Genomic DNA, 10782 nt, shown 5'->3' with positions numbered 1-10782 from the left:
CGCCGTGCTTGCAGATGCCGAACGACCTACAACCATCATCGTTGCTCTCGAGATGCCGTTGTCCGTCTCTGCGTCGGCTCTCCCGTCGTTTCGGAAGCAGCATCTTCTCGTCGAGTTGTGAGTCGAGGCACACGGCTAGCAGCGGCGCTTCCTAACTCTGCACAGCACCCGTCTGCGCTATGCACAGCTGGATGGCGTTTTCTTGAGCATCACGCCCGGAGACCCAACACTGTGGGTTGGCGTAATATTCGTGCGAAAAGGTAGGCTGTTTCATAGGGCTACGCCACGGTGTTGCGTTCCTTGCGACGTTATTCACGTTTGACAGGACCATATGCGCCTGCAGTCTTACGCTTCCAAATCTCCTTCCCACCCAGCTATCCTACTATACCCCCCCTCGTGACCTTTTCTACCGATGTCTTTCACCCGCTGCTCACGCCACTTACCACGTATACTTACACGACTGGCTCCGCCGACACGGATACCGTCAGTGCCACGGACGAGGAACGGCTGCCACCAGGAGGCTTCAGTCTCCGGCACGGCTTCCCGCACTGGTTCGGCAGAGCTCGAAGATCTGTACCGAATTCTCGCGATGTCAGTGGATCTTCAAATGCTCTTCCCGTGCGATCCGACTCCAACGTCGCATCTGGCGTCCTCGGGGCTTCTCAGTCTACTGCGGAGTACTCCATTGTGCGCATGTTAGAGTATATCCGCTCGACCTTTAGTGAGGAGTCAATATTGGACTCCCTTCCACTAGAGGCTGCTGCAAACCCAGGCGCGTATCATGCATGGCGGGCACACCGCGCTCCGATATTGCAATTGCAGCAGTTAGTCCGAGCAACTCCAAGTCCCGACCCCTCCACAACGGACAAGTCAGAAGGTTCATCTGCATTAGGACGTAATCGTCGACCCGGAGAGTGGAACTGGGAGGGGGTCTGGGAGGAACGTGTCAGAAAAGCAGTCAAGGCTAGTATATCGGAACCAGTCCTGTTCGGCGCTGGCGCTGGAGAAGACATTGTAGGTCGCAGCCATATCTGACTAAGCCACTGCTTACTCATGTGATAGATTCGCTTTCGCGAGGCGGACGATGAGATGCACGAGAAGATGAAGAGGCATTTAGAAGTGGCTGCCGCACAACTAGGCGAGGCATGATCGTTGGGTTACTGCTTGGGTTATGAACTGCATCAATTTCATAGGAAAAGCTCAGCATAGTGCTGAACGTGTCTTGATGCGAGGTCGTGATAAGACTGTCTATCTTTGAGAATCAAGAAGGAGCATTGAAGGTTTGTTGACTTCTTCACCTCGCGCCTTCCCGGCTTGTAGCAGTGCTTCTCACCTTTAAACCTCACCTCACCTCACCGTTGGACTTCCAACCTCTGTTCGCACATCCACTCTACATCTCAACTTGGGCATTGCCTACTCTTCTTATCTATCTCCCGTATTCCGTTTGCCATCTGACGTCACTGTTGATAGCAAGACCACGCGCTCTCCAAAAAGTCGAGGTGAATGCGAGCGCGCCGTGGTGACTGGGCTTTTATTTGTGCCTAATTGGGACGCGTCCACAATGATCACAACAACAACAGCTGGCAGCGTCTTTCTGGACCGCGCGCCTCTCTGCCCACCTCCCCTCCACATCCAGAAGAAGTCGCGCAAAGCTACTTTCCGAAGGCGAATATTCCGTAAGTCAACTCCTACCTATAGCGACGATCAGTACGTGTTCGGTCCGCTGGACGACATCATCGACGAGATCAAGAGCGATATCTGGGAGTCCCCACCCGACTACAGTTTCAACTCGTCCGTCTTTGATTGGGCGCAACCGCTCAGAGCACCTTTGTCGTGGACCGTAACACCTCTGCCTCTTAGTCGTGCGCCGAGCGACCAACCTCTGACGATACGCAAGAACAGAAACAGTCGGTCCTCGGCCTCAGGATCCAGCTTTGGAGATCAGATGGCGTTCTCGCGCAAGAACAGCCAAGTCGAGCCCGATAACGGCGACCCGGTACGTTCTATGCATACCACTGCACTTACCCCTTGGCCGTTGATCGATGTGGCGTCGAGCGAGCCTGCGCACCCTCTCTTTGTCGCCGATAGCGCTGAACACATGAACGCGCAACAGGCCCTCGAGAAGGCGATCAGCAACACTGAAGGTCACGCCGAACCCTTGAAGCGGCGCATGTCGTCAAAGCTTCGATCGTTTACCAGTGGTCTACCTCTCTTACGTCGTCACAACACTGGAGAGACTAGCGCTGGTATTAGCGATATGCCGGGTGCAACGTCGCCAACAGCAGCTACAGCGCTTGCGGCTCACGATGAGGCCGAAGAAGGCTTACAAGTAAAGCGCCCGGAGGACCAAGCTGTCCAGGCTTACCTGCTGAGCAACGCCCGCAAGTAAGTTATTGCCTGTGAATATGCGCAACAGTCACTAACATGATAAAGCGGAGACGAGTTTACCTCCCTCATGGGATGCATCTCGAAGCGCATTCCTTCCCCGACTGACTTTGATCATGAGGCTTCGGAAGCGCAGGTGTCAGATTCAACTTCACACTTGCCGACAACCCTGCGTGCAGCGGTTAGACTATTCCCTGAGGTCAAGCTTCTTACCGATGAGTTCCAAGACATCGGCGTCGCTATCGAGATCGAGGGTGTCCTGCACAACCGAAAGCCTCTGCCCGATACCGGTATCGATGTGGTCTTCGTGGTGGACAACGGGTAAGTGTCTGCATGGTGGGATCGATGATGCTAGCTGACATTTCATACAGCTACTACGTGACTCCAGACTGTCTCGAGAGGTCGCTGGATGCGGTCAATGGTGCCCTGGTAAGCCACCATCGTTGATGTCGCTCAGAAGCAATCTACTAACATTTTTAGTATCATCTTGGCCCTAAAGATCGTCTGGCGCTGTACACCACTCACTGCACCCACCGTGATGTCACCGGAAACAGGCCAGAAGTGCTTTATGCACTTCGATCCGTCTGTGCGGAAGTCGATGAGATCTTCCAGGATTTGACGTCTAGGATCGCGCACTCTGGTTCGCAAGTCTGGCATCCGCCTCGTCCAAACCCCACCATGGGTGATGTCATCCTTGGCATCGCCGGATCTATGGCGGGCGAGCACCTCAAGACTGGTCGAACTCATGTCATCGTGCTGTCTCCTGCGGCTCATGTCCTGCACAAGGTATCGAAGTCCTTCCCGGATATCTACATTCACCGCATCAATCCTGCGCTGCTCCCATATCGCCGCGAACCAGAGTTCCAGGATACCATCTGTCTTAAAGACTGCTGCAAGAACGTTTTCGCCAGCAACTGGTCCAAGTACCAATCCACGTCCGGTCGCATTAAGCGCATCTTGAAGAATGCTCGGTCTGAGAAACCCATTGGCGAACTGCTTGACTTGAGCGTCGACCTTCGGACCAAGGCAGGTTGTGAGATTCTCGTTGTCTGTGGGAACAAGGAGATTCACCAATTGTTTCCAGGACAAGTGCACACCCTCTTCGTCTGGATCCGCATCAACAAGGCTGAGACTCAGGGCGTCAACCTTAATTCCAAGAACCCCATTCTCAACTCATGCCTTGATGCCAATGGACTGAGACAGGAGCTGCAGAACTGTCTTCGTGTAGGTGCCACCAAGGTAAACCCTCTCGAGGTGCAGCTACTGCATCGCAGCTCACTCCACCCGACGCGATCATGGATGTATACGGAGGCTCACCTTATCCTCACGCGCGAGCTTGGCGGGTTGGCACCTCTCTTGGACACATCCATGGAGTTCTACAAGCGTCAGCTTTTCTGCAACCTCGCTCGAGTGTCGGCAGACGAGGCTAAAGTCGGGGCTGAAGCAACTCTTAGCATCCTCCCCAAGCACCATGAACAAGCAAAGATGCTGCTGGAGAGCATGTCGCAGGAGATCGAGCTTCACTTGGCGATCCGCAAGTATGAGAAGGAATACCGACAGAGGCTTCCGCTGTGCCCCGGTCCCACCGACGTCGAAGCATCTCACAAGTGGCTTCACGAGCTGTGGGCTCGTAGGAGGAACAAGCGCAGCGGCTCAGATGTGGCCTGATGCCTGCCCGCGAGCATATCGGTGATTCATCAAACTATGGTGGTGAAGGTCGGTGGTGGCTGTCAGCGCCTTTGTTTTTGGCTCGAAGCTGATGGCCAGAGGGTGGAGGAGGATACAGTATCGACGATGCATGTGTTGGAGCAGCGAATCTCGCTTTCGACTTTGGTCCATTGAAGGCCAGTACGATCTGGAACGATCTGTAGGATACACGTCTGGCTATCACGTTCTGGATCATCTTCCACGAGGCGCGGAGGAAGCCGCATTCTGCCCTGGAAAGCCCAGGCCACACCATCCCAGAATGGTTCGCTGGGGGAATTTCTTGGGCCCCGGATCTTCTACGGTCCCAATATTACGATGTACAAACACTATTAGATTATACCCCAGTGCGAACCATGAGCATCAAACGAGAGATCATCCTGCATACGAGATTGCAAATCTCCTCGTGCTGTTAATCGCCGAATGACGTTTGCGTTTTTGCTTTTTCGTTTCATCTCATATGCAGGTCGTCGTTTCTTTCTAGAAGGAGAAGCCCCCGGTCGAACTCGGCTGAACACCCTCTTACCCACGGCAGGGCTCGGATGTAGGCAAAGAAGGCTGAGAAAAAGCAAGGCGATGGTGCACCGGAGTTTGCTCCGTCCACAACCCAGCCTGCATTCTGCGGCTCGATCGCGAGAGGGTTCGATGGCCTTTTCGCGGTTCACCGCTACCGCCGCTTAAACTGCACGATGCTAGTCTTGCATGTACATACGAAGCTGAGATGCCAAAAACAAAAGATACATGCACCATGCACCAGTGCACGCGATCCCTGAGCGACCAGATTTTTTCATGATTCCGTTCCCACAAAACGCAACACCATCGTGCATGCAGCAGTGGCAGCTCACAGACGCGCGCGAGGCACAGACTGCAGACGCAGACAGGGTAAAAGCAGGTGCGCGCATATACCCCCCAAGGCCTAGTTTGTCCATGCTCCTCTTCCGATAATCGCGTGCCGCTCCCAGGAACAAGCACAATTACCCTGACTTTGGCGCCAGCGTATTAGGTCGCTGCTATCAGCCCGGGAAGTTGCCCCGGCGCCCGGCAGCCAGTTACGCGTGGTAGTCGGGCGCGAGCCGGTGTATGTAGGGATAAGGTTTGGGGCTAGCGAAACGTGACGGGCAGAATTGATTTGACCTGACCTGACCTGACCTTGTAGGTAGGATGGATGCCCAAAGGCTGTTTTGGGAGAATGGTAGTGGGAATGGGGGGTTTGGCGAAGGTTGAATACGGATGCGGATCGTACGATGAAGTGGTGCTGGTGTGGGAAGAGATGGGCGAAGGGTATCCTGGGTAGCGTGGTGTGCGTGGGTTTAGTGCGTGCGTGGGTGGGTTGCATCGGACTTGTTCTGGTAAGGCAAGATGTTACCGGTGATGCATGTAGGTGTTTGCAAGGAAGCAGTGTGTGCAGATGGTTGGGGGTTAGAAGATTGCATGAGGCTCTCACCGCAAGAAAGTGATGTACGATGCATTGACTGAGAAGAGTAAGAGGGTCGTATTGTTGTTCTGTTGTGCAGAGATAACGTACATCAATTGTTCATACTGACATAGCGGATTACCTTATGCATTTGCTACTCGAGGAGTGGCTGCACGAAAACGTCCAATTAGGAGTGCTGCCAGAAGGGGTACGAGTCTCCATGTATATTAAGTAAAATTAGAAACTAGCTATACAGATTCTATATACAAGTGAAGTGTTTCTGTAGCGCCGCGAACGAAGTAACATCTCAAAGTGGGACTATCTAATGTGTATAACGCTTCTAGCAAAACGCCCCAGTAAAACTGCTGGAAGAGTGAGACATGAGAGATGCGTGGTGGAACGCTTCGTTCGACATTGGGCGGAGTCGTTATGATAGACCGTTGTACTGAAACTGGGGAGTTGTAACTGTCGTGTACAATGTGTCGACAGGCGACAGACCAAGACTCCAAGGAGATATACTGCATGCAAAACCGTGGCCAAAGCCAAAGGAAAACCCTCAAAACTTCGTCCCCACATCCTCAGGACCCCATCTCGAAACCCGTCCTACCCTCCGTGAGATAGAATCACGATACCCAATTCCAAGTCCAATGCCTTTCTTCTTCTTCGGACTCGCTGTCTCGTCTCTCATATCGCTCATGCTGTGCACTTTGGCAAGAAGGCTCATCCTCGGTCCTTCGAAGCTCTTGTTCGAGTTGGCCATGAAGTTCGTGTTCACTGTCAATGGTGAAGACGAAGGAGAAGAGTAATGGTTGTGAGGCGGAACCACGAGTTGACCGGGGCCAGCCAAGGGTGTCTTGCGGCGGAGTTGAATCAAAGAGCGTTTCTTGAGGGGAGGCGGAGGAGTGAGATTGGGTCGCGGTGGAAGAGCGAAGTGGTGGAAAGGTGGTGTGGGTGGGCGCGACGACATGAGACTGGATGAGCCGTTGGATGTGCGCTTGATCTCTTCCCATCCTTTGTTTCGGGGCGCGGAGGTAGTTGTTGGGGTTGGAGATGATGGCCGGACGGAGTAGGTGGATTGAGTTATTGTTTTATCGCTGTCTGCTCGTTCGGAATGTGGTGGCGATGGGAAATCCTCGGGTGTGAGTGAAGTGTACGCGTATCGGTCGTCTTTGAGTGTGGGAAAGAGGATGCTACCAGTTGATCGAGGTGGTACAACTGCCAAAGACTCTGCGGCTGCTATGCTTGGTAGTGACATCTCGTCGTCCGATAATATCGTAGACAACATCGGTCGTAATGGCGTTCTGCTCACGGGTGCTGGCGCATATACATGTACCATCACTGAATCCGGTGTTTCCGATCTTACATCGACTGGCAGAAGAAGGTCGTGTTCGATCGGATCTGGAAGAGGATCGTCCACGTGTCCCTCTCTGATAGATGCTAGGATCTTGCTCGCCCGACGCCAGGAGGGTGATATCGGTGGGACGTTCCTCGATTCGGAGTCTGGCGAAGGACAGGCACGAAGGCTCCTTAGAGACCTTTGGCTCTTGACACTGCTTCGTCTTGAAGATACTGAGTTGCTACGCTTTAAGCTGCAGCTATTCAGTATGGGACTTATAGTTGGCGAGGGAATGTGGTGGTCGCGGAAGAGTGGTGTCAGAGACGCTGGTATGGGAGGAAGAGGTCTCTGCGGGCCCGCAGCATACTCGACCACCCCCGCTACAAGAGCATCCCCATTATCGCTCGGCGAGGTTATCGCATCGCTACCTCTCCAGTCCACGAAAGGATCTTCAGGATCTTTAAATGGGTCGTCTATCCATGGGTTGCCAGGGTCGCTGTAGTTCTGCGCACTGATGTTGAGCCAACCACGAGGATCGTATTCTCGAGAGTTCTTCGGCACACGAGGCGGTGTTCTACTTCCAGTCGAAGGCAACCCACTCGCTCCACCAGACATGAAGATGAGTGCTTCATCGGATGCAGTACCACTGCCACCGTTCTCGCCAAGTGAGGGATCGTACAAATACGCTTCTTTGGGGTAGACACCAGATGAGCCACCGCTTCCACGCTTTGCCGCATGAATGGCGTGGTAGCGGCGAGCGACGAATATCGCGGCGACTATGGCAAGCAAAATGCCAGCTGTGCTTCCTATAGCAACTCCGGCGGTCTCCTCTGGCGTCAGTGGCTTTGAGGGTGGAGCTGCGGCGGCCACTGTCTCGGTAGCACTGCTGGTGGGCGCGTTGGTCAAAGTTCGGGTCCTCAGGGTAGTGTCGTAGGTGTTTGTAGATGTCGGACTTGTGCGCGAGCTGAGAACCGAGCTCTCAGTCGCCGTCTTCGTCTTCGTTATGAAGCCGCTGAGCGAAGTAGGGGTAGAGAGAACAGCGGAAGTGGCGATAGATAAGACAGGACTTAATGTGAATATGTCGCGTAAGCTACCTGATCTGCTTGCAAGGAAACTGCTGACGATACTAGTCGGAGCCAATGATGCGCTGGGAGTGGGAGTTCCGCCAGTGGTCATGGAAGTTGAGCTGTTCGTCCACCCAGTAGGTACCGTTTGAAGCGGAGGTTCAAGCGGAAAAGGTAAAAGTCCCATGTCAGCGGAAGACGACGCAGAAACTCCTGATGTGGGGGTTGAGTGTAAAGTAGTCGTGTCGCTCGACCAAAGCGGTGCATCTGAGATCTCCGCCGCCTGACTAGATGTCGCAGTACTCAAGATCTGACTAGTCTTAGACACGATGAAGGTTTGTGTGAAAGAGCCAGATAAGCCAAAAGACGACAACATCGTGGCAGTGCTTGCGAGGCTGCTCACTGCTGAGTATGTAGTTCCGGAAGCCAACGAAGAAGAGACGGTTCCGTTTCCTGGTGCCGGCGGAAATATCGACCCAGTTGTCTGCGCTGACGTAGTAGCAATCGAGGTTGCTGGCCTTGTCATGTTGCCGTTGATTGGATTGATAGGTATGGGTTGCGGCCGAACGGTGGTTGAAGAAGTAGTGGCAACGAGGGTGGAGGATGCAGAAGTGGCACTGCTGCTCCGTGAAGTTGAGCTACTGATCCGAGAGCTGCTAGATCGGACAGATGCGGTCGCACTCACTGCAGAAGTCTCGTTCTTTATTACGCTGGGCTGAGCAGAGCTTGTTGGTATGCCCACGATCACTGAGCTTGTAGAAGCTGCGAAAGACGCTGTTGTAGAGATACTGCTCGTTGGACGGAGTGAACCACTGGCGAGAGTTGGAGTCGATGAAAGACCAACCACACTGCTTTCGAGGTGAGCTGAGGCGGAAGGAGTTGCTGCCGACGTGTTAGATGGGGCAGTGCCCTGAACCGGTGGCAGGGCGGCATATCCTGTTGAAGCAGACGATTGTGCTGGTTGAGATGCGACACTGGTTGATGTGACCGCGTTCGTAACGGAGGAGGAAAGAGACGCGAGGCTGCTGCCTCCAATGACCGCCAGAACGGAGCTTGAAGCCACCCAGCTAGCAAGACTAGACACGGAATGTTCAAGTAGTCCTGTAGCCTTTGTGGGCTTACTCGTGACTTCTCCATTTGAAGAGATCGAAGGAAGAGGCTTGTTTGAAGTGATTGCAGTAGCGTCGACGGTGAGAGTCGAAGAAAGAGACTGCAGGGCATGCGAAGGAAGTATCACCATACTAGATGTATCGGTCAGCTTATCAGGTGATGGAGTTGCCTGGCTAGATGATGGTAGATCCGATAGCTTGATTGCTGACAGTGATGCCGGTGCCACACTCTGTGTTGTCTTTGTAATAGAGGCCGTCGCGCTAGGAGTGCTGTTTTGTGCGTCGCTGAGCCCAGTAGACAGATCATCATGGGGAGGGATGATGGCAGAGTATGTACTGGCAGGCAGAAGAATGCTTGACGCTCGCGATGAGTCCGCAATCACCCATGTTGGAGACGGTGTGGATGTACTCGCGGTCGACTTGACGTCCGAAGTGACTGGTAGGACCTGAACTGTGGATGATGCGCGCGTAGAAGAAGAACCTCCTACTGGAATCGAAGATGCTTGAATAGGTATAGATGTCTGTATTTGATCGATCAAAGAGATCGATGATGGTACAGATAGCTGCTGCGTTCCTGTGATGATAAGGGATATCGCCGCCGACTCGCCCGTAGCAGAGGATACTGCAGGCGCGCTGCTACTTGCGCTACCATATGAGCTTGTTGTTCCATCTGAGTCTTGTTTCGTTGGATTTGGCTGGCGAGAGGAGCTGGTAGTCTGGATAGTGGCTGTTGACGGCGCGTTGATCTCGGACTTCGACGTCGTAATAGAGTCCACTGTCGTAGAAGTGTAGAGCGTCGATGTAGCTGATGTGCTTAGGCTTGTTGGAATTATCTCTGATGTGCTCGTATCATTGCGAAAATGCAGATCGCGCCGTGGAATTATAGGAGATCTCTCGTTCGTGAGATGAGTATTAGAGAGGCTTGCAGCTGTATGACATTAGTCAATGCAACCATCTACCAGCGCTCCACTTACTCTTTGAACCTGATTCAACATTACTCGCAACTACCAAAGATGCAGTGCAACAAGCGAACAGAACACGCTCGAACCAACCCATTGCATGCTCACGAGATCTGAAACGAATGACTAGAGGAAAGCAAAGCAGAGTAACAACAACGAGGCGGAGGCAGCACGGCAGATACCCGGAGATGATGAAACAGACAACAAAGAGGCAACATATAACTATTGAATTCCGCGCCTCGTGCCTCAAGGCCGTGGTCCTTCGTACGGTTGCACTTTGTTCGGACCGAGTTGGGTTAGGCGCGAAATGTACCTTGCATGGATGCTGTAGGAACTGGGGCTGAGTCGACCACACCTTGCATTCAACCCCGAGAATACTCACTGCATCAGCTATGATTAGCTCAGGATTCCGGCTGTGGCGCGCGATCGTTCGCATATTGTGCATCAGCCGCCCGATCGTTTATAACAGTTGTCAGAAGTGGCATTTTGGTCGCATTACCCATGATGTGCTGCGCAAAATACCTTCTATTGACTTCGCTAAACTGACAGAAGAAGCGCTGCTGACTGCCGACCCCGAATATTGACGTGGCGCAGCCCTCTCCAACCTCTGCGACCTCGACAGCGTCTGCGCCGCTGATTCGGCTTCGCGGTAAAATTCCAACGAACCTCTCGAGATTGCGGCGGGGCGTTGCTGGTTGGAACATGCAGTTCTCACTGACGCTGCTGGCCCCAGGCGGTTGGAACGGGTGCGCTCCGTACCGCCCGTAGGAACTGCCGCTCTTCCCTGTCATCACCGTGTCGAAGGAATCGT

The 10782-nt window shown here is 53.4% G+C and overlaps 3 protein-coding genes across 3 annotated transcripts; 2 read left to right on the top strand and 1 right to left on the bottom strand.

The window, feature by feature from the left end:
* Window positions 1–52: 52 nt before the first annotated feature.
* On the top strand, window positions 53–1149 carry J4E93_005566 (uncharacterized protein; the record flags this gene model as incomplete). The annotated part of the gene is made up of 4 exons (XM_049343486.1): window positions 53–117; window positions 166–260; window positions 326–1014; window positions 1063–1149. 4 exons carry the CDS (start codon window positions 53–55, stop codon window positions 1147–1149), a joined length of 936 nt encoding a protein of 311 aa, XP_049199579.1.
* Window positions 1150–1561: 412 nt separating this feature from the next.
* Window positions 1562–4053, top strand: J4E93_005565 (uncharacterized protein; the record flags this gene model as incomplete). Its single annotated transcript, XM_049343485.1, has 4 exons — window positions 1562–2385; window positions 2434–2706; window positions 2757–2814; window positions 2866–4053. The coding sequence occupies 4 exons, from the start codon at window positions 1562–1564 to the stop codon at window positions 4051–4053; spliced, it is 2343 nt and encodes a 780-aa protein (XP_049199578.1).
* Window positions 4054–7030: 2977 nt separating this feature from the next.
* J4E93_005564 (uncharacterized protein) lies at window positions 7031–8429 on the bottom strand (the record flags this gene model as incomplete). The annotated part of the gene is made up of 4 exons (XM_049343484.1): window positions 7031–7085; window positions 7207–7803; window positions 8049–8116; window positions 8307–8429. The coding sequence occupies 4 exons, from the start codon at window positions 8427–8429 to the stop codon at window positions 7031–7033; spliced, it is 843 nt and encodes a 280-aa protein (XP_049199577.1).
* Window positions 8430–10782: the final 2353 nt, after the last annotated feature.

Source organism: Alternaria ventricosa (genome assembly GCF_023758065.1).
Source record: "Alternaria ventricosa strain BMP 2768 chromosome Unknown scaffold_8, whole genome shotgun sequence".
Taxonomy (NCBI): domain Eukaryota; kingdom Fungi; phylum Ascomycota; class Dothideomycetes; order Pleosporales; family Pleosporaceae; genus Alternaria; species Alternaria ventricosa.
The sequence above is the reverse complement of the archived record's forward strand: the minus strand, read 5'-3'. Positions and strand labels throughout refer to the sequence as shown.